We start from the raw sequence: 25,023 nt of genomic DNA on the forward strand, positions 1-25,023 counted from the left end.
TCTACTACGCACAGATGTCCTGTCCTGGGTTTCGGTAATACAAGAAGCGGTAGATATTCGTATGTGTTGTAATAGGGATGGACTATCAGAGTGTTGCCTTTAACGAGCACATGAAGCAGAGCCTCTTCAAGAAAATACAACCAAAAATCATGACGCTTAAGGAGTGAAGTGACGCTCTGTTCCCTTCCTGCCTCCCTGTCTCGGTCTAATGGGAACAACGTTCGTGTCACCACATTCCCGACTTCCTGCATTTGCGCATGCAAATCTAGCGCTCACGATGAGTCACCGTCGCAGAATATAGAATTCCAAGTGGCATTCACAGTACGAGCAGCCCTATAGGGGAAAATGACTTCGCTCTCGACAGACATCACCTTACGAAGGAAATGGTGGTAACACTCGAAAGCTATAGGTATAACTACCTTTTGACATGGTCTCATCAACAAAACGATTTTGCACAAGGACGCCACCGCGAAAAAGCTAGATGTCGTTTAGCGTACTGATTTGTTTCTTGTATAATACACACATGTTGCACAACGACATATATTTAAAACAGGTTCATCCCGCCAAGGAGTCACATGTCTTAACCATTGTGCCCCTTGACTTGATCTATTACTGTAGTTCCCAAATACTTTTGCAGTGTGTAAACATGTAATTTATGCCTCTGACACCTTAAATGAGGACGAGTTTCGATACAGACAATATCACAATGAGAAATCTTCCCGAATGAAAGCGGGCGTCATTAACGATTAGTTCAGACACGGAGCAAGGAATGGCAGCGGCGAACAGATGTTCGAGACGAAGTGATTCTTAAAGCTGTAACGCAAGTATAGGAGATTTGGAAAACTTTTGTGACTTAGCTGTCTTTCTGGCTAGTAATGTTTTGTTGTTGTACATTACTTTTAGTTGTATATGCTATGTACCTGACATTATAAACTGTCTGCGATATCATTAGTGATACACGGAGCAACATTGCTTTGGATTATTTACGAGAAATGAAGATTATTTCACCACTGCGATCAATGCAGAAGTACCGGTAACATGTTTCAAATAATAAGCTGTGCTCGGTTGCACTGAAGACACTGAAGTGACAAAAATCATAGGATACCTCCTAATATCGTGTCGGTCCTCCTTTTTCGCGGCGGAGTACCCCTACTCGATCCGCCATTGACTCCACTAGTCGTTGGTAGCCCCTGCGGAAGTATTGAAGTATGATGCCTCTATAGCAGTCCATTATTGCAAAAGCGTTGGCAATGCAGATCGTTGTACACGAACTGACCTCTAGATTATGTTTCATAAATGCTCGGTGTGATTCCTGTTGGGTGATCTTTGTGGGCAAATCACACGCCATAGTGGTCAAGAATGTTCCTTGAACCAAACACGGTCAATAGTGGCCCGGTGACGCTGCACATTTTCATCCATATAATTTCCATCGTTGTCTGGGAACATTAAGTTCATGAATGAATGAAATGGTCTCCAAGTAGCCGAAATTAACTATTTCCTGTCAATTATCGGTTCCGTTGGACTAACGGATCCAGTCCATTCCACGTAAACACAGCCCACACCGTTATGGAGCCACCACCAACTTGCACAGTGCTTTGTTGACGTCTTGGGTCCATGGCTTCATGGGGTCTGTGTCGCACTGGAACCCTACAACCAGCACTTACCAACCGGAATCGGAACTCCTCTGACCAGGACACGGTTTTACAGTCGTCAAGGATTCAACCGATATGGTCAGGACAGGTGAGGCCCTGTGGGTGATGTCGTGCTGTTAGCAAAGGCGCTCGCGTCGGTATTCGGCTGCCATAGATCATTAATGTCAAATCTCGCCGCAGCGTTCTAGCAGATAAGTTGATCGTACGTCCAGCATTGATTTATGAGGTTATTTCACGTATTGTTGCTTGTCTTTTAGCACTGACGATTATACGCAAGCGCCGCTTTTCTAGGTCGTTAAGTGAAGGCGGCCGGACACTGCGTTATCCGTGGGGAGATGTAATGCCTGAAAATCTGTTATTCTCCACCCACTCTTCACACTGTGGATCTTGGAGTACTGAGTCTTTGAATACCCATTGTGAGTCCATAATCAGGTATAAAACCATTTTACATGCATCACCTTAGCTCAAATGACAGCTCCGTCAATGCGTTGTACTTTCATGCCTCGTTCACGCGATACTAAACCATCTGAACCCGTGCAATCACTATCCCATGACTTTTGTCACCAAGACGAGTCTTCGATTTTTGAGTTTGTCTTCCGATATCTGTGTCACGAAATTGGAAAGGTTCATTACAGGTCATTTCTAGTATTCATGATTGATTTGTAAAACATCTCCACCTAAATACTTTAACGCCTGGAAACTTACATTTGGATTTTCATTCTCGTACTGGAGATAAATCGTCTTAACAGGATGGTTTTGTTATTGAATGGTACTTTAGAGCTAAGCGAAGTAGGGCGTACTAGGGATTTCGTTCAAAGGTTTCGAGAAGTTCATAATTAGCTTTGCTGCGTAATGATTCTTGAACACACACTGTTTCTGAAGAACTGCATACAAAATACGTCAGTGTCCGCACTATAAACCATATTTTGGTGCGTGCTATAATGGGCTATGACCGGTGCTGTTTTATCTCCCTGTCCAAAGTAAGTCCGCTGCGTAATAATATCAATGCTATAGCGTTAACTATGTATAGGTTAGTACGAATTGTCAGATACTACTGACTGTATATAAGACAGAGTGGAATGCGTTGCCTCAACAAGATCTGAAATCGAATACTTTGCTTTACATCGCACATGCGTGATATATGTATCCAATACAGTTGGATTAGAATTAAAAAGCAGACTTGGATAATTTGGTGGAACAGACCTACTGCGAATCGTTGGCTAGCTATATTGCTCCATATACTGTTCAGTCTGGCCTGTATTACTACTGAAGCCGTAAGTGTTAAATAAGGCTTCTGTAAGGTTTTCTAAGCGGATGTTCTGGTGGCTCGACTAAGTACACCACGCGATATTTATTGCTTACGCCGACAGTTGCTCAGAGATTGACGTCAACTATGTTTATCCTGAAGGCAAACTACTACTGTCTGATCTTGGAACCTCTCACGCTGAATCTGCTGCTCTTTGTCAGTGGCATCTTCAGAATTTTTGATAATCTCGTCGTGTAGCTCTGTACTTGAGACATCACGAACAGCCCCATTCATAGTTGTAAACGGGGGCTAACTCTAGCGCGACAGATGAGAACTTCTTTGTCTGGTCTGGAGTTGTCTGCAGCTGTGGTAGGGTTCACGCTTATATGCTACCAGTAATCTCCAATTAAGTTTAGACACTACTCGATATGAGGGTTGCCTTTGTTATGACTAGAGAAGCGTAGTGTAACTCTGATACAAGTTGCGTATTACATAACGAAAGTAGGAATAACAGCTGCTTGAATAAGATCACGCTTAAACTTTAATCTTTGTTTGCACATCAGGTGCCTGGGCTAACGCAGACTTTCCGCTTTAGTTCCATTTGAACTAGATCCATTAATTCATGGCTCACCTGCCGGGATATCGATAGTTGTGAATATCACAAATGTAGCATCCATATTTTGTGCTACATTAAATGCATTCGCAATTGCTAATGAGGACAACCATCAGCTGCGTAATGGAATGACGACAGTGAAAATTTCCGTCGGACCGGGACTCGAAGCCGGATTTCTCGCTCATCGCGAGCAGTCGCCTTACCATTTGGTTATCCATGCACGACTCAAGGCCAGACCAAAACATCATGTATCGTCATATATGTCCTTCGGACACGCATGCATCTCGAAAGCAACATTCAATCGTAGTCAGAATAACACAGGCACTGCAATATCGTATTTATCTGCCGATATCGGGCAAGCGAATTTCTTGTACAAAGTGTGAACTAAACCCGAATATATATAATGGATGTACGAGTACAGTTCGCGGACGCATGTTTAACGATACGCGGAGGTTTGGGCCTGGCCGTGAGTCGTGCACGGATAGCCGAATGGTAATGCGACCGCTCGCGATAAGCGGACTTCGAGTCTCGGTCCGGCCCAAAATTCTCATTGTGGTTGTTCCATTCTACAGCTGATGGTTGTCCTCATTCGCAACCAATATACTGTGGGATTGTTGATACGCAGTATCAGTGATGTATTTCGTTCCAAAGAGGACAAAGAAGCTATTAAGCAAGTAGTCGTAAAGTTTTGGCTCATCTTTCCTACATTAAATCGTATATAGTTTCTGTGAAAATGGCCAAGCTAAATAAAAAACATAAAAACCACGAAAACCACAGCGTGTGGTAACAAAATATAAGTGAAATAGTTTGTCCGCTCTCCTAATTTGTAAATAATGTACTAGAAACTGAAATTCATGTGTGTAAAAGTAGTAATGAATGGGCATTTTTCCTGTTTAACTTTTAACTCACGAGGTGTGGTTTCTCAGACCGCACAAATATTTTCGAACTCGCTCTCCGAGGCCAGTTGTGGAATGCTTCTATTCTCTCCCTACCCTCCTTAAATTGCCACGCCTACCATGTTTCGTTGTCCGTTGTGCTATCGCCTTCTGTGTTTATTGTTCACACGTGTTACTGATAGGTGTTGGAGTGTCATAGAACGCACCTCGTAAACCACGTCCCTGTTGTCTTCAGTACGGTACCATGTAGCTCAAAATGTGTTGGCACGAGTGTGTCATTTTTAACTTTCCTGAGTTCGATGAAGTTGTTAGTTGGTCAGTGATATAGATCAAGAAATAAACGAAAGAGACGACTATTTTACATTTGCCAGAGGAAGAACTTCAGGAAAGTTGCGAAGGGATCTGTCTGTTTCTTGAACGGAGTACTTAAAGTGTCTGCTAAAATCGAATGTATTCTGTGTGGTGGTAGAAATGTAGATCCCTGCAATGAATGTAAATTTGACAGACTTTCTTTTTCTACCTGTCGGGTGGAATATTCATGCGCACATTTAAACCCTGGACTATATATTTGTTTGGAAGCATATTTGCTTGCCGCAGTGGCTACACCGGTTCCGTGCGATCACCGAAGTTAAGCACTGTCGGGCGTGGTCGACACTTGGATGGGTGACCATCCAGGCCACCATGCGCTGTTGCCATTTTTCGGGGTGCACTCAAGCTCGTGATGCCAGTTGAGGAGCTACTCGACGGAATAATAGCGGCTTCTGTCAAGAATACCATTTTACGACATTGAGAGCGGTGTGCTGACCCCACGCACCTCCTATCCGCATCCTCCACTGAGGATGACACGGCGGTCGGATGGTCCCGGTAGGGCACTCGTAGCCTGAAGACGTAGTACAGAAATTTTACAACTAATCTAACTGTATATTTATGTGTACTATTTGAAAGAACCACACAAAATCATGTCTTTTAGTGTGATAAATAGTGAAATGCTGCTGGTTTTCTTTAGTGTAATAAAATAAATTAGAAACATTTAAACAACACTTAAATAATTGTAAAAATAAATGTTATGTAGCATAAATTAAAAATTTCAAATGTTTTTTTTCCTTAAATCTTGGTTTAAACATAGGAGTCACAGAGACACGTTACAGAAAGTCGCCTTGCGAGTTAAGGGTTAAAATAAAGGAATAAAATACACTGACGGTGCTCAAACTGCAGAGAAACATGTCTGGGAAAAGGAAGAAAAGACAAAATTGTGTTTTGCTCATGGAAGACTCTCTCCAAAAACGAATATCTTTAGAAGTTTCACGACGTCGTGCATTGTTCATCACAGTAGATCATTTGTAGATGTAGACAGTGATTGTAGAATTCGTCTTTAATGACAGATATATCTAGAGTTAAAATACCTGCAATAACGTCCTGAAATAGCAATGGAAACACTGTATCACCTGTATACCAGCAGCGTGTGATAGAGGTCTCGTGCTGCGTTGCAGGCGGTGGTCCGCGAGATGAACCGCCTGGGCATGATGGTGGACCTGTCGCACGCCAGCGTGAGGACCATGAAGGACGCGCTGGAGACCAGCAAGGCGCCCGTCATCTTCTCCCACTCCAGCGCCTACTCCATCTGCAACAGCTCCAGGAACGTGCCCGACGACGTCCTCAGGCTGTTGGTGAGTTGCAATCCTCCTGCAACGCCGTGATTACTGCGAGCTCTTCCTACAGAATTAGTGTTCACTCACTTTGCGGTGAATTTTTCTTCTGCAGTCCGATCCATTTGCTTTCCTGTTAAAAACGAGTTTTGGTCCTCTTATGGAAAAGCTGTAGTAGAAGCCGTAACATTATACGAATCCAGCGGGTGCAACATCTGTTTCTCGGTATCAAGTTAACTGAGCAAATGATTGAAGGTTAGCTTGTAAGTGAAAACATCAATGTATTGACGCCTGTTTGACGCGGAAACACTAGCAAGCTCGTGATAATCTTAAGTTATAGTTTCGACACTCACAACCAATCAGAGTCGTGACTGAATGATCGCTCATATATTACATAATTTTACCACTACCAAACTTCAGCTTGCGATCACAGCTTTTGTAACATGCCACGCGGATCTTGATTATTCAAAAGTTAGAATTTAGTCACAGTTTAAACATTAAAATCGGAATTTCACGTGCTTGTTTTCCTCATAAGTTCTTACCCACTTTGCGGTACCCCACGGTCGAGTTTTAATCATTATTCTGTAGAATTCGCACACCTATTCAGAGCTCCTTATATCCGCATCCGAACCTAATGCTAGCTGAGCTTCGAAGTGAAATGTAGTCTTCACAGAGCAGTTACTTAGCTCACAAAACAAGCGCGAACGTACTGTCTTCTGACTGGCTGATATACATAATAGCCAGTCCTATATTTGCCATTACTGCGTCGTTTACATTTGCCGATAACAACTCAATAACTTTTATGAACAATCTGCTAAACGAACAAATTTAGAAACTCTAAAAATATCAAAATTACTCCTTCTTCCAATAACAGAATTGTCGTAAAACGTTACTTGTTTTCGAAGCCCCGTAAACTAGCTAGATGTACTGTACAAAATTCCCCTGAGAGTATAATTTACTTTCTCCGTATCATCACAGGTCTCACGCTAACGTGTATACGGTTAATAGACATAACAATACTCATTTAATCACTTACTTTTCGTTCATACCATCATTCACATAAACAAATTAGCAATAATTAATGACAGTTGTAATAATCAGAATAACTACTGTTTTGTTTCCAATGTGTGTTTTAACTACGTGATAATTTCGTAGTCCTTTTAAAGCTCATTCTTTTCGGCTGCAGTCGTAACTAATTGCAGCTAACTACTGACCAGGGTGCTTATGCCTTGCGAAAAGCGTGACTCATTCTCTGCCCGCTACCGTCACTTACTTGACATACTCTTCACTCTGTAATGCCGCACTACTAGCGTAGTCGATAAAGACTAGAGGTAAATGGCTCCTAGACATTTCAGAAGTATTGCAGGAGCATTACGGCGGAGGGGGGGGGGGGGAATATCTCTGACGACTTTTTAAATTCTGCCTCTAAAGCAATAATAATTTATTGTGCATTGTAAGGCGATTGTAACATAGATTCTGCAGCTGTGAAGTGCCGTTAACGAAACTCCACGTTGTCAAATTTCATTGTACATGATATGTTCAACATTTGCCATATTGCAAATGTAAACCGTTAACTCAGTAAATCCATTTAAGAGCTAGTATGTAACAATGCCATCCCCCTCCCTTTCCAAGAAATCTTGTGTCTTGGTTGTAGTGACAGCAAGGTCTCTAATCTAGTCCGACGTCTTGTCTAGGTTGAGAGGTGGTGATATGATTGTGAAGGCAACGAATATTAATGCCAAATAAAGGATTTTGCTAACAAACTAACGTATAGTATAGCCTAATGAATAATTTCGAGCCATACGTAAACCCACTTCACTATATGTAATGGAGTTTTCCGTAAAAACTAAACATTCAAGAAAAATTAGAGATTATGGAGAAGACTCCAATGAATCCCATGGGCTACTATCTAACTTTATCCATTTACGCTGCCCAAAAATAAGCACGCAAATAAAAACATATTAATATTCTCTGTCCTGAGCTTAGATTTTCTGAATGATAGATTTATTAGAATTATATATTAATGCCTCCAGCTGCTGACGGACGTTGATACATGTCAACGGGGAGAGGTGAAAATATGTGCCGCGACCGGGACTCAAAAGAACAGACACCACATCCGTATTTGTATATAGTTCTGGCAATAACAGCCAAGACCATCTTCTTCTGTGCGGATGCACACATATTACCTGAACTCTTACGGGACTTGGTAAGAATGTCTTCCACGAGTAATGTGTGTGTTGGGTAGGGACACTACGAATGTAGTTTGTGGACATGCAAGGTGAGAATGTGGGTCAGGCGGGAGGCGTGAGCGAGATAGTCCCTGCAGTCGCACTGTCCTCTGTGCCCTCGGTGGCTGGGACAGATATAGCATCTGCGATGTAAGCTGGAGATCCCGGGTTCGAATCCCGGTCAGGGTACACATTTTCACCTATCCCCGTTCATATATATCAACGCCCGTCAGGAACTGGAGGTATTAATATATAATTCTAAATTCGTTCTAGACAGCTGCAGGTCATCAATAGTGTCATGTCCGGCAGAACAGACACCATATCAATATAAGTGTGATAGATTTATGTTTCTGTGAGGATGTACTTATGGGGCAATAAAGCACTGAACTTAAAAAAAAGAAAAGAAAACTTGATTACCCAAAATTGTAGGGCTTGTAGCATATATGCTGTGTAACGCAATAACGTTTTGTCTGTGACACGGAGATATATTTTGCATTTAATATACTGCTCAAATGAGTAAGCCTTATATGCAGACAACCTGTAAATTGAAGGAATTTTCTATGTATTATTCATCTCCACAGGTAGATGCATGACATGGAACATTTTTTCTATTGACAGTGGTACACATGGCCGTGTTTTCCTCACTGGAACTGCATTGTATTGTATTGTATTGTATGTTAACCGGGGACCTAGAAACGACGGAGAGGCTCCGTCCCTGCCGCAGCCGCAGTGGTCCACAACCCCACGAAGACTACCGCAGTCCACTTCACCCCTCCCAGGGTTATTGTGCGCTTCGCCCCTGGTGGATCCCCTAGGGAACGTCTCACACCAGACGAGTGTAATCCCTATGTTTGTGTGGTAGAGTAATGGTGGTGTACGTGTACGTGGACATAGTGTAACTGAGGCGGAATAAGAGGAACTAGCCCGCAATCCATCCACAGACTGACCGGTTCACCGGACGTCGGCAAAAATCCGTTGGGCTGATTCGTGCCGGGGACAAGGCGCACCATCCCACCCGGAAAGCCGTGCGTTAGACCACACGGCCAGGAACTGCATCATATGTTACATCACACACCTCCTCTTCTTCTTCCATCCGCTTTTATCTTTTGAATGTGAACGTATTGGTCATTGCCTAATTTAACCGAGTACTACAACGAAAAAAAATATATCGACGTATTATTGGGAGGAAATAGACGATCACCTACTCGATAGTGCAAAATATATTAGAATAGTACTGCGTAAATTAAACTTATTCTAGTTCAAAATTTGTAGTAACGAACAGAAATTACCTTTATATCTCGAAGCCACGCCAACGCTGCGATAGACAATTTTCTTCAAGCAGATGTGGAGACCTACTGGGAGCTGGTAGGAACGAAAACAAGTGATTCACACAAAACGCATGGTATCAAGTGGACGCGACTAGCAAGCACAGCAGTTTATCTCAATCTTTGACCTAGAAAAAAAGAAAAGTTGGGTATAACATATAGCCTACGTAAGAAATGATGAGTTTATTGATTGTATGGGCTCAATAGAAGGCTCTTCGAACTAAGTTCGGTTCTCCATAGCAACATCTCACGCGCACTTAGTGGTTGTAGTAATACTATTTGCTTGAAATGAGGCGGTGCTGGAGGCGCCGAGGATGCCGATTGGATCATTTGTCTTTATGTGACTTTGAACATAATAGGTAAGTGACGAGAGGTCTGCATACCAACGTATGAATTCCACTGAGCTACGTTAAGAGACCGTTTACGTTGTTCTACGTTGTTATCTAAGGATGAGAGCGGATATAGCACATTTTCAGTGCACCAAGTACGATGGACAGGTGTAACCTAACGTAAGAATTATTATGTTCATTTTTGCCAGAAGCGAATATTTATATCTCTACATCATCTCCTACGATCTGAATGCAAGTGAAAAGAAATTTCAGTTACTTGCTCACAACGTCCTTCCAACTGTACATTCTATTTGCCAGTGTAATCATATCATAAACCGAAAGAAATTTTATTCAAATTGTCTTTTTTGTTTCTCAGTCCATTTTTTTGCAATCGTAGTAATAACAGGTATACAGGTTAATGCGGTCTTTTGCGAGTGTAGCAAAAGTCGTATCGCCTTATTTTAAAGAATCATCGGAGGTTTCTTACTTTACTGTTTATGTTCTTCTGCACTTATGTGTCAGATCTTTGTACATAGCACTTTACTGCCTCCCTATTTCATATGCTACAATGTGCACGGTAGTGGAGCTTCTCAACGTAAAATCGTAGATTTTATTTCCTAACAGTGAAAGAGCCGTGTACTGAAGTCTAACACATGTTTAGAATAACATTAAGAATGATGTAAGAAACAAACAGAACTGACTTGAAGAAGCTTTCAAATAAATAGAAATGCGTAGGATGTTAATAAGTATTTTATTACAGACGCAAAAGATGGTATTAAACTGTAAAATTTGTATTCAATTATCCATTAATGTGTTGTTTTAAATTAACCGAATGAGGCTGGGCAGCGATTAGCTCCCTGCACTCGAATTCGAAAGGAGGGCGTTCGTTGATTTTCCCAAATACTTCCAGGCAAAATTTGAAATGGTTCCTTCGAAACAGCACGGCCAATATTCCTTCCTGCTTTCCGTTTCAAATTAGTACGAAAAATCACATGGAAACAGGCTTGGTGGATAGCGCATATAGCCTGTAAGTTATTTTAAAACTCATGGCAAGCCGTTTGGCGATCTAAAATTTGAATACATTAATTATTTTGTGCATGAATTTTTTCTTTGTCAGCATGTTGCTTTTGATAGCTCGAGCCTCAGCTCATTATGAAAACTGTTCTAGAACGTTACGTAATTAAGGCTAGTGATTTTTTTACTTTTTTCCAATACTGTCACCTTCATACATCTTTGCCTGACATAACGTTTCACTTTCCTCTTTGAATCTATCTCTTCATCGACTTCGATACGGAAGGTTGTGTGACAGGGCTGTACTAGTGAATCTATGTTTACTTTATAATTACAGACAACTTTCACACTGAACCATTGTTTGTAGTAGCACGACTTGGAGACATATTGAAGCTGTTAATGGAAAGGCGCAATGGTAGAATCGGTTAACTGCATTTCCTTGAGTAAACGTTATACAGAATACAGCATCCCAGGACAATACAAGGTGCCAGCGATCTCCACGATACTAAAAAAAGTAGCTTTTCTTGCGTTTCTGATGAAGACATTGTTAGGATAGGATATGGATTTCTGTCTTACAAATTCTTTTCTGAAAGTATTTGTGTGGAGTGCAGCCATATGTGGAATTGAAACATGGGCTATAAACAGCTAAGAGGAGAAGTGAATAGAGGCTTTCGAAATGTGGTGCTACAGAAAAATGCTGAAGATTAAATGGATAGATGAGGTAACTAACAAGAAGCTTCAAAACAGAATTGGGAGAAAAGAAATTTGTGATACAGCCTGGTTAGAAGAAGCGATCGGTTGGTAGGACATGTTATGAGACTTCAAGTAATCATCACTCTAGTACTGAAAGGAAGTGTGGGGACTAAACGTCGTAGGGGGAAATCAAGAGATGAGTACGCTAAGCAGATTCAGGAGGATGTGATTTCAGTAGTTATTCGGAGATGGAGTCATGCACCAGATAGAGTAGAATAGAATCCTGCATCAAATCAGTCTTCAGAATGAAGACCACAACAACAACACATTTTAACTAGAACATTATGGAAAGTAAGCAAACGATCGAGCTACAGAGCGCGAGGCAGTGGTTGTCCCAAAACGATCCTGTCAAATGCCGAGGCGGTTTCTCTATTAAATACACACACTATTCGCTATTTAATGGAAGAAGCATGCATTACATCTCACAACCTTCATTTCTCGGTATGATTATGCACGCTTTAGCATGTGGAATCTAAATTCCCAAATCATATGAAGTTCTAAGTTAACGTCCGTTGTATTTTCTGATGTTGAGAAATTAGAAGAAGCGATCTGTTTTACATTTAAAGAAAATTTCTGTACCTATATCACACAAATTATTTATTTTCGACTATCTCTATCGACAGATGTAATTGTCGTCTTCGCAGTGGTTAGACACTGGACTCGCACTCGAGAGGACGACGGTTCAATCCCGCGTCCGGCCATCCTGATTTAGGTTTTCCGTGATTTCCCTAAATCACTCCAGGCAAATGGCGGGATGATTCCTCTGAAAGGGCACGGCCGACTTCCTTCCCCGTCCTTCCCTAATCCGATGAGACCGATGACCCCGCTGTCTGGTCTCCTTCCCCCAACAACCAACCAACCAACCAATTGTCGTCTTCTGATCTTTAAAAATTTTATGTTACAATATACTCGCTCATTGTGAATTTACGGAGTGTGAACTTCATGCGATGCTGTCATAACGGTGGATAAAATGTAGCACATTACACAAAGGTTTGTCAGGAATAATACAGTTACAATTAAAAGAGCACCTTGTGCTCATGAACATTTCCGTACATGAAGCGCTCACAGGTGATTGTTAACTCTTAAAAATCAGAATGTACATTGATTCTCCGTTGTGTTGGTACTCATTTTTCTTCTCCTCCACCTCGAATGTTGTTAATAAATACCAGACACTACGTGTAACCCTCTAATTAGAAACACAAGAAGCGCCTTTCTAATAAATGTGTAGAGAATTATTTGTATAATCTTCGGATAGTGTGAAAGATTAGTGAAAGTATTATGTAAGTTATAACTCTAATACACAACAAATCACAATAACGTCTTTTAAGCAGAGCTATGGAAGCTTAACGAGTACGATTTACGTCACAAGAATATTGGCGACAGAAAAATTTACATTTACGCTAAAAATGGGAAGTAAGTATTTGAAGGTAAGGAAAATTCATGAAAAATGTCTGTATTTAGCAGTGTAGTTTTCTACAGTGAAGAAGTAATACTAGAAAAGAAATTATACGGAATAAAATAAGGGGTAAACTGAAGTTCGCCCAATAGCGTCGTGCATTTATCGCACATTTGCCACCGCAATCAATTTCGTCTACTTTTGTAGCTTGAAGGTAAGGGTAACCAATAAATTCTCCCACACAACAGAGAAGTTGTTGATATGTTGGTGCCAAAATGCACTGTAGGGCGTACTTGTGAACACAGCAGTGTGAAGAAGGGCATTTGAGGCTGACTGCAGAACGATTCAACATCCAACAGCGTACATTTCGCGTAAGGACCGCGAAGACAACATTAGAGAGAGACAGCCGGTTTTGTTGAAAGGAAATGATTAGTAGCGATACGGGGTACCTTCCACCACGCTTCATACGGTGGCTTGCGGAGTATGTATGTAAATGCAGACTTCGAACTACTTCCATTGAGTGAATTATATACAGAAATGAATTTTATAAAACTTTGATGCTTCAGGTCACTCTAAGATACACAATCGTCGAAGGCCCAAACCTTACATTTCAATTTCATTTATGATAGTCTGTGAGTTAGAAATCGAAACAAAGTGATTTACAAGAATGCTGAATTTATACGTCTTACGGGCAGTCCTTCCTATAAAAGTGACGTATAAATATTGGATCCAGTTGTTGTCATCTGTTATAAGAGTAACAGGTAAAGTAATGAAGGAAAGTACCTAATTTTTCAAGAAAAGGCGTACGTGGAGAATAGTCACATGTGCCTGGTACCTGCAGAAAGAAACATCGAGGATTCCCGTGACACAAGCCCTGGTTCGTAAGGGAAGGGGACTTGGTAATCCGGTTAGTGCTCAAGAAGCAGAAATCATCCACTTTGCGTTTGGTTTGGATGGCTGCCAGCGGCCGCCTTTCCTGAAGGCAAACTCCGGCGCATGAAATTCGTATGAGGCCCTAAGGGGGGCATAAACCGCAGTCGGTATCGTGGTCGGGATTTATTGCTGGGACTCTGGATGTCGCAACCGTATGGCCGCCACGAGGTAGCTCCCACACCTGAGCTCCCTGCGTCCCCCCATCTGCGGTACACGACCGCTGCAGGTCTACTGTCGTATTCGACGCTCCCGCTCCTGTTTTCATTTCTCTGACTTGCAAAGACCGAGAATACACTGTAGTGTCCGCATTGCAGAGATACTTAGCTGGCGATACATAAGGGATCATCTAGTGCGTCGAGCTCAGCACACCCCATAATCTGCTGTCTAGAGGCAGCAGTAGGAGATACAGAGGTAGAGAGCAGTGTTCCTGAAATCTGTTGTTTCATATTTCATATTTTGCTTAAGCGTACATACTGAAAAGAAACAAGTTTTACCATTAACAGTATATTGCACCTAATGGCAGTAAGTACATATCCAGATTAATCTGTACACTACCAAAAATTTATTACAGGTACTGTTGTTCGGTACCAACACGACAGATTTGTAATTAACCAAATTTAGGAACTCCCGTGCTGACCTGCCACATCGTTCAGTCTTCCGGGAAACATTTTCCCTAACAACGGAAGCTCATACGAAATGGGTCGAAAATTTTGCCCATCTTTTGAAGGATTGTAGTACATTTACAGGTGTATGGAATGCTGCTCTAGCACAATACGCTTTTCATGCATGTTAGAGAATCGAAGTCTGCAAGTACTGTGTTCGACTCACGTCATTATGTTTATTGTTTCCAACCTTCTACCAGACACTTGAATCTCTACAACAAATTATATTTCTTCGGAAAAGAATAATAAAAGCAATAATAATAATAATAATAATTCACAAGACGAAAGGGCTGCCGTCAAATACCTAGAGACGCTTAAAGAATGTGCAGAAAAAGTAGGGTTACAAATGAAATTTGACAAAACTGAATCCTTATGTTCAAAGACAGAAATCATGAGCCTGAAAACAAAATATGGTGAAATCATCAGGTTCTTGTACTTCAGATATCTCAGAGAATTCATCCAACCGACAGGCGTTGGAAAAATCTCACAACAAAATCTAGGAAAATTTTAGAAGCTTAGAAGCTACATGAGAGTAACGGAAACACAAGCAGTACAAACCAAAGTGGTCGAAAGAATGTATAAAAGCCGTCTAGGAAAGAAATAAAGCCTATTGGAACAACAAGAATAGACTAAAGAAATGTTGAATGAATTATTTCCGTTACGTCTTTCATTTATTGGGAGAATTTGCCAATAATAATAATATCGACCATTGTGGTACAACGGTGGGGAGGTCTCATCGAGGTGTTTCTCTGTTCTTACACCTGTCTCTACACCATCTTCGGGGGCATACAAGCTTCACAGATATCATGGGCAACAGGTGTGGTTATTATTCTTGTAAGGGTAGTTAACTGAAATAATGAAAATCCGTGTGTATTTGTATAAGTATTTTTCTTCGACTCCTCATCTCGTAGACGATATACTAATAGCCAGAGAATAGATGGTGGTCAGAATGTATCTTCGCTGTCATGTGAGGTATGCAGTTTGTATTCTGTACACATACTGTCGTTCTAGACATTGGCCGGTCGCTGTGACTGAGCAGAATACCAGCACGGTAGCTCAGCGTGTTCGGTCAGAGAGCTGGTTGGTCTCTGTAATAACAAAACTGAGTGAAAGTATCAACAACGAACATCAAAGGATGTCAGGTAATGTCCGCTACGACCGAGTACAACGAACAAAATACAAAAAATAAACGGTTCTAGGCGCTTCAGTCCGGAACCACGCTGCTGCTACGGTCGGATGGATGTGTGTGATGTCCTGAAGTTAGTTAGGTTAAAGTAGTTCTAAGTCTAAGGGACTGATGACCTCAGATGTTAAGTCCCATAGTGCTCAGAGCCATTTTTTTTCTTGACATTATGATGTTCTGAACGTGTTCTAGATATAGCCACCTGATGCATCCCATTATTCTACGTCCGCTACGTTGACTGTATGTTCGCATATGTCAATCACCGACCCCAATGGAGATTATACATTACTGGCCATTAAAATTGCTACACCACGAAGATGACGTGCTACAGACGCGAAATTTTACCGACAGGAAGAAGATGCTGTGATATGCAAATGATTAGCTTTTCAGAGCATTCACACAAGGTTGGCACCGGTGGGGACACCTACAACGTTCTGACATGAGGAAAGTTTCCAACCGATTTCTCAGACATAAATAGCAGTTGACCGGTGTTTCCTGGTGAAACGTTGCTGTGTTGCCTCGTGTAAGGAGGAGAAATGCGTACCATCACGTTTCCGACTTTGATAAAGGTCAAATTGTAGCCTATCGCGATTGCGGTTTATCGTAACGCGACATTACTGCTCGTGTTGGTAGAGATCCAATGACTGTTAGCAGAGTATGGAATCGGTGGGTTCAGGAGGGTAATACGGAACGCCGTGCTGGAACCGAACGGCCTCGTATCACTAGCAGTCGAGATGACAGGCATCTTATCCGCATGGCTATAACGGATCATGCAGCCACCTCTCGATCTCTGAGTCAACAGATGGGGACGTTTGCAAGACAACAACCATCTGCACGAACAGTTCGACGACGTTTGCAGCAGCATGAACTATCAGCTCGGAGACCATGTCTGCGGTTACCCTTGACGTTGCATCACAGACAGGAGAGCCTGCTATGGTATACTCAATGACAAACCTGGGTCTACGAATGGCAATATGTCATTTTTTCGGATGAATCCAGGTTCTGTTTACAGCATCATGATGATCGCATCCGTGTTTGGCGACATCGCGGTGAACGCACATTAGAAGCGTGTATTCGTCATCGCCATACTGGCGTATCATCCGGCATGATGGTATGGGGAGCCATTGGTTACGCGTCTCGGTCACCTCTTGTTCGCATTGACGGCACTTTGAACAGTGGACGTTACTTTGCAGATGTGTTACGACCCGTGGCTCTACCCTTCATTCGATCCCTGCGAAACCCTACATTTCAGCAGGATAATGCACGACCGCATGTTACAGGTCCTTGCCGGGCCTTTCTGGATACAGAAAATGTTCGACTGCTCCCCTAGCCAGCACATTCTCCAGATCTCTCCCCAATTGAAAACGTCTGGTCAATGGTGGCCGAGGAACTGGCTCGTTCACAATACGCCAGTCACTACTCTTGATGAACTGTGGCATCGTGTTGAAGCTGCGTGGGCAGCTCTACCTACACACGCCATCCAAGCTCGGTTTGACTCAATGCCCAGGCATATCAAGGCTGTTATTAAGGCCAGATGTGATTGTTCAGTTTACTGATTTCTCAGGATCTATGCACCAAAATTGCGTGAAAATGTAATCACATGTCAGTCCTAGTATAATATATTTGTCTAATGAACTCCCGTTTATCATCTGCATTACTTCTTGTGTAGCAATTTGAATGGCTAGTAGTGTGACTGACCCTCGGGCTCTTTCGATATCAAATAGAATTCGCCCTCATTGCCCATAGCTAAGCATGCACCTCATTACCATCCCGCCATGGGGCAGATCCTCTATCTGGCGCGCTACCCGAGCGCGCTGAGTCGCTGACCACCAATAACTGGAGGATGGCCAGTCAAGGACGAACGTTGGCAGTCATGTGGGACATGGACTCTATGAAAAACTTTCGAAACTGAATATCGTTTCTAAATTTAGGATTGTCCATTTAGGCGTCGTATAAACGTTAGACTGATTAAAAAAGAATAAAGGTATCTTTATATTCTGTTATCACATATAAAAGTTACGGTGATTAAAAAAGCATAAAGATATCTTTATATTCTATTATCACATACTATACGAAACTCTTTATAAATACCCTTGTTAGATATAACAAGATAGGATGGGGAGATCTTTTGAAGATCGGAAAGAGAAGTGAAATGTCGTGTGGCGAGGGCCTCCCGGGGGGTAGACCCGATCGCGTGGTGAAAGTGTTTGGAGGTGACTCCACTTTGGAGACTTACGCGTCGATAAGTTTGAAGTGATGATGATCAAGACGACATGAATACCCTGTCCCTGAGCGGAGAAAATCACCAACACAGCAGGGAATCGAACCCGGGCTCCCCGGCATAACAATCCGGCGCGCTGCCCACTCACCTACGGTGGCGGACGGAAACAGAAGTCACAGAAATACAGAAGTTATGGAAGTCGACTTTGTTGGTCGCACTTTTGCCGAGGGGTCACTGATTACAAACACGTAACAGTGACCCAGTTTACACTACTGTAAGTAAAGACGGGCAAGGACATCGGGAGGCAAGGAGATGCATAATATCTCCTTCATGATGAAGACATATTAACCCAGGAAATAGTCATTGGCGTAATGTAAGAAGGTTTTGTGGGTTGCCGAATAGCAGTACGTGATGTGTCACACAGATTCAATGGTCTGTACGTGGTTTATGCCTCAAAAACCGCTTATACCTGAGACCGACGTAACAATTGTGACATTTTGTGAGTTGTAATGATGGGCTTGGGTGGTTTAGACAAAGATAATTCACCTCTAACCCATGGATAAACAGACATTGCATAGAACAGAGTGACAAGATATTTGAGCACTAACTTCGCTGCCTCCATATTTTGGTATACTAATTAAAAATTACCGCAGAGGCTCTTCAAAAACTACACGGATGTGCATCCAGCATCTCTGATATGGTTAGAATAAACTACGTCGTCGCGTGATGAGAAATAACTACTGATTAGACATCAATAAAAGGAAAATCAATTTCTAGCTTCTGTGTGTGAAAATGTTGAAGGAAAGCAAACAGTATGCGAATCTCCGCTTGTGCACAAGTTCGGCACGGTTGTGTTACGTAGTTGGATGTAACAAATGAAACTCTAATGCGATGTGAATCTCAAGCGTTTTCGGGTAATTCAGGCTCAAAGTTTCATGATCATATTGATTACAGAAGGCACAGTAAAAGATTATTCCTTCGGAAATGTAGGTGTTCTTCATATATCCTGTCTCCATAATTCGAAAATCATAGAACATCTTACCAACCACAGTTTCTCGACTAATCGTATCGTTGTCCTGTACTGATATCACATATTGCAGTAGCATACATATATATGGCACACGCATCATGCAGAAGGAGAATACAAATTTCCAACATTAACAAATTAATAAATGCATAAGTAAACAGATGCACATAGAAAATGTCGGAAAAAACACACACTATTCGCATTCATTCATTATGTTCTTACTTGCCATGGCGTGACCTCTGGTTTCCCTCTTGTGGGTCATCTCCGTGTGCTCAGGGTGAAGCATCCAGCAGTAGTCACCCATCATCCGAACATCCAAAGTTCAATGTTCCTTGCTTACAGCATCCAGGTTTGGATAAAAAAAATCAGGGGGCGAATCTTCACCTAGCATTAGTTGGGAAACTTGTAACACAGATATTTGAAAGAGTTGACACACTTAGGTAATGCTTTGAGGAACTGCTTCATTATGCTCAGTTTGATTTGTAGAGTGGAAAGAGTACCTTGTCCCTTTCCGCTAGAGGGTCACACTTCATTCTTTTGCTTCCTGGAACCAATTCCATCTCCCTAGGCCATTGCTTTGCAACCAGGGTTTGTTACGAGCCCGAGTATCTCACTCACAAGTTATACAGGGGAACTTCATATATCCTAACTTTTGTCTTAGAAGCATATCCGACACTTCCAATTCACAAATCACTACCCAGCTGTGAACCTCATAATGAATACTAGTAAGAAGCACCTTCATGTTGTCATACGTTATCTTCAGGTGCACGGAGGGAGACAGGTACTGAGGCATACGTGTTACCATTATGCAGCAGAACCACCTTCGGGCCTCTTGTAGATGCCAGTTTCCAGTTACCTGGCGTGTAGGGAATGCTGGCTCTGAGCACTATGGGACTTTCATCTGAGGTCATCAGTCCCCGTAGAACTTACAAGGGAACCTCCCCATCGCACCTCCCTCAGATTTAGTTATAAATCGGCACAGTGGATAGGCCATGAAAAACTGAACACAGATCAATCGAGAAAATAGGAAGAAGTTGTATGGAACTATAAAAAAAAGCAAAATAAACAAACTGAGTAGTCCATGTGCAAGATAGGCAACATCAATGACGGTATGGACTGAGGAGCTCCGTGGTCCCGTGGTTAGCGTGAGCAGCTGCGGAACGAGAGGTCCATGGTTCAAGTCATCCCTCGACAGACAATTATGAAAGTTCAGGCACTCACACATAATCAACTTCGCTCTCCAAAATTCCAGCACATGTTCAGATTTGCTTGGACATATGCAGGATTTGACGGTCTACACACGGAAATATTTGAAAACATTAAAAATATATGTTTTGACAGAGCACAGGAAAAACTGTGCGACTGTGAAACTGTTGCATTCAGTTGTTACAGTTTATGTGACAAACTCTTCTGTTTTAATCACTTTTTTGGGAGTGATTATCAAATCCACAAGAAAACCTAAATCGGGCAAGGTAGAAGAATCTTTTTACCCATTCGCCAAGTGTACAAGTTAGGTGGGTCGACAACACATTACTGTCATGTGACGCACATGCCGTCACCAGTGTCGTATAGAATATATCAGAGGTGTTTTCCTGTGGAGGAATCGGTTGACCTATGATCTTGCGATGAAATGTTTTCGGTTCCCATTGGAGAGGCACGTCCTTTCGTCTACAAATCGCACGGTTTTGCGGTGCGGTCGCAAAACACAGACACTAAACTTATTAAAATGAACAGAGACGTTAATGAACGAACGGACAGATCATAACTTTGCGAAAATAAAGAAACTAAACCTCTCACTCAAGAGAAGACTTGAACCATGGACCTCTTGCTCCGCAGCTGCTCACGCTAGCCACGGGACCAAAGCGCTCCTGAGCTCAGAATATTCTTGATGTTGCTTATTTTGCGCATGGACTACTCAGTTTGTATATTTTGCTTATTTTTTTCATAGTTCCACACAACTTCTTCCTGTTTTCTCGATTGATCTGTGTTCAGTTTTTCAAGGCCTATCCACTGTGCCAATTTATAACTAAATCTGAGGGGGGTGCGATGGGGAGGTTCCCTTGTTAGAACTACTTAAACCTAACTAACCTAAGGACATCACACACATCAATGCCCGAGGCAGGATTCGAACCTGCGACCGTAGCAGTCGCGCGGTTCCGTACTGCAGCGCCTAGAACCGCTCGGCCACTGCGGCCGGCAGGGAATGTTGATCTAATCCATCATTGCAATACACTAACAAGTCGTTTTGCTCAAAATACTTCGTGAATATGAAATCGTTTTGTCTGTAAAATGTAATGGACGTATCAACTGTTAACAAATGTCGTCTATACGGTATTTCAGTATCTGTATTCACAGTTGCGAATACGGACATCATTAGCTGTGTACGGGAAAACCTAAAATGAAAATTTCTCACTGTACGCGTGCTGCCACCTCCATCGCTTTGGATATCCCTGCACTACTCAACTGTAAAATAAATTCCTCCATTCGCGAAGAATTTTGATTTTGCGGTTTAGTGCTGTAATCAATGCTAGGGTTGGGTTGTTTTGGGGAAGGAGACCAGACAGCGAGGTCATCAGTCTCATCGGATTAGGGAAGGATGGGGAAGGAAGTCGGCCGTGCCCTTTGAAAGGAACCATCCCGTCATTTGCCTGGAGCGATTTAGGGAAATCACGGAAAACCTAAATCAGGATGGTCGGACGCGGGATGGAACCGTCGTGCTCCCGAATGCGAGTCCAGTGTCTAACCACTGCGCCACCTCGCTCGGTAATAACATTAGAGAGAAAAAAAGGTAGCCGTAATGAGTATTAGAGAAAAATTCTTTCTCTTGATAATCGGTTTACTGCGATTACGATCTATTATTCGATTCTAAATGGATCTTACTTATTAATCGAATCGTTAAAAAGAAACAGAAATAACTTTCTGAAAACGCTCGCGTTAAAAAGTTTCAGTAATTCAAAGTCTGTCAGAATTGCCCTTCAGTTGGTGCAGTCAACCAGCCTTGTAGTCTCGATGGATGTTGACAGTAAATTACAGAGTCACAGTGTAACAGTCCGTCGTAGGAACAGAAAAACCGAAAAACAATTCCGGGTGCCTCATCGCTGTCGACAAATAAAATGCCTTTTAAATATGCCTCTGGGACGTTTCGATAGCGTGCCGGACACAGAAAACGGACTTTTTATGCAAATTAAATGAGTTCCCATTCATTCTTATACGCCAAGCGACAAGAGCCCAACTGCACTATGCGTTCCGGAGGGCGCAGGCTTGTCGATAATTACACTACGCCGATTTTATTCTGCTTTCTTTTACACCAGAAAACCCAGATTATCCTTAAAATGTGATTCTTGTAGCTGTAACTTTATCATGTAATAGCTAACGCGCTCGTTTGGCTAACAGACGAATGAGACGAATTATAGTGTCGGGCACTTAACTGAAAATTGCTGGAAACAAGACCAATTGTTTAGCCCGACATCTGTTTTAATGTGGTTCCATACCTATGCATTTATCTCCGTGTTCTCATATGGAAGTGGCATTTGCGCAATATTTGGTTATTCGTTTACTTTAGCTATGAACTCTGTAGGTTATTATTGTCGAAAAATGGAAGTGTTCGAATAAACATTCTCCGCTTCTCCGTGACACACGAGGTGCACTAGTACCATAATTTCTCAATTTTGGCAACTTTTGTGTAGTTGTTGTTTGAGTATCCTCGCTTTAATCATACTGAGACAGCAACATATTTGGTGTGGTTATGACAGTGCTGGAGGGGACGGTTTCGCTAACATCTGCAGCTGGCATTTTTTTGGAACGACGACGAATTTGAAGAGTGATATGATATTTCTGAGTTAATGAGCCAGTGTACATCGTACAATATATGTGAGACTCACGAAACAAGTAAAGACGGCAAACAGACTAGGCTTCGCGTTATGTTACGTCCAGTTTAGGTGTGAACGTTATGAAACTTCAAATTACTGTGGTCAATCACTCGCATGTGCCATTACATGATTAATAGGATTATGTATATCACTAATTACGATGACTTATGTTAATAAGGTAGGCTATGGCTGGAACCAGAAGACAGAGAACTAAAAGTACTTTTGAGGAACCTGAAATTTATGTAGTTATTTTGATCGCATAGTGGGCCTGTAAACACCTTTCCGGCGTCACAAGCTGCATGCGAAGTTACATGTTCACCACATATACTTTCTACACGAAGTTTTAGGAAAGGTGTGTGATGGGATTCAACTTATTATTTCCTGAAATTGGGAAAAACTTTGCCAGAGTGAACAAAATGACGGTAAAAGTTTATAATCTATTTAGCTGTCTCAGTAGCACATTTATTTTAATAATGTGGCCAGTTTCGACCACAGTCGTGGTAAGCAACTCCCTCGTAGTAAATCTATTCATCTTCACATTTATGAAGTTGCAAAAGCAACCGATCGAATCCTCATGGAACTATTCAGCACAATCAGCATGGTGCACAACAGGATTCTGGTGTGTAGTTCGATATGGATAAGCCAGGTTGCTTACGCAGGAACATAGATTTGAAGCTAGTTATATCATAAAAATAAATGCTTAATTCACACGGCAAAATAAACGATAAATTTTAAATATCCACACAACAGTTAAGTTCCTCGCGTTCAATTTCTCGGCATTCGTGAGAAATGTACTAAGAAAATTACCCTTGCGTTCGCAAGAAACAATTTAGACACACGTGGAGTCCTTATATCCAAATATATGTATGAACTCTGTTCCTACTGAGAATGAGGCCAGTGTCACGACTATGGCATCAACTTGACGTTTACGCCAAGTGTATCCATTCTAAACCAGTAAGTAACTAGCGTGAAAAAGTGTCGCCTTGTAACACTATCAGTTCCTTAAAACAATTCCTTAACGTTATGGGATATACTGCACTTACTTGTCACCTATATCCGTTTGACAATTTGAAATACACTACTAGCCATTACAATTGCTACACCACGAAGATGACGTGCTACAGACGCGAAATTTTACCGACAGGAAGAAGATGCTGTGATATGCAAATGATTAGCTTTTCAGAGTATTCACACAAGGTTGGCGCCGGTGGCGACACCTACAACGTGCTGACATGAGGAAAGTTCCCTACCGATTTCTCATACACAAACAGCAGTTGACCGGCATTGCCTGGTGAAACTTTGTTGTGGTGCCTCGTGTAAGGAGGAGAGATGTGTACCATCACATTTCCGGCTTTGATAAAGGTCGGATTGTAGCCTATCGTGATTGCGGTTTACCGTATCGCGACATTTCTGCTCGCGTTGGTGGAGATCTAATGACTGTTAGCAGAATATGGAATCGGTGGGTTCTGGAGGGTAATACGGAACGCCGTGCTGGATCCCAAAGGCCTCGTATAACAGGCAGTCGAGATGACAGGCATCTTATCCGCAGGGCTGTAACGAATCGTGCAGCCACATCTCGATCCCTGAGTTAACAGATGGGGACGTTTGCAAGACAACAACCATCTGCACCAACAGTTCGACGACGTTTGCAGCAGCATGGACTATCAGCCCGGACACCATGGCTGCGGTTACCCTTGACGCTGCATCACAAACAGGAGTGCCTGCGATGGTGTACCCAACGACGAACCTGGGTGCCCGAATAGCAAAACGTCATTTTTTCAGATGAATCCAGGTTCTGTTTACAGCATCGTGATGATCGCATCCGTGTTTGGCGACATCGCGGTGAACGCACTTTGGAAGCGTGTATTCGTCATCGCCATACTGGCGTATCACCCGGCGTGATGGTATGGGGTGCCATTGGTTACACGTCTCGGTCACCTCTTGTTCGCATTGACGGCACTTTGAACAGTAGATGTTACATTTTAGATAAGTTACGACCCGTGGCTCTACCCTTCATTCAATCGCATCGAAAC

The 25,023-nt window shown here is 42.2% G+C and overlaps 1 protein-coding gene across 1 annotated transcript in view; it reads left to right on the forward strand.

The window, feature by feature from the left end:
* LOC126176365 (dipeptidase 1-like) overlaps positions 1-25,023 on the forward strand; it is a 431,133-nt gene that overhangs the window by 339,236 nt on the left and 66,874 nt on the right. Inside the window, 1 exon segment of the mRNA XM_049923520.1 lies at positions 5,898-6,074. Coding sequence (XP_049779477.1) covers positions 5,898-6,074 — 177 coding nt within the window.

Source organism: Schistocerca cancellata, chromosome 3 (assembly GCF_023864275.1).
Source record: "Schistocerca cancellata isolate TAMUIC-IGC-003103 chromosome 3, iqSchCanc2.1, whole genome shotgun sequence".
In the NCBI taxonomy this organism is placed as follows: domain Eukaryota; kingdom Metazoa; phylum Arthropoda; class Insecta; order Orthoptera; family Acrididae; genus Schistocerca; species Schistocerca cancellata.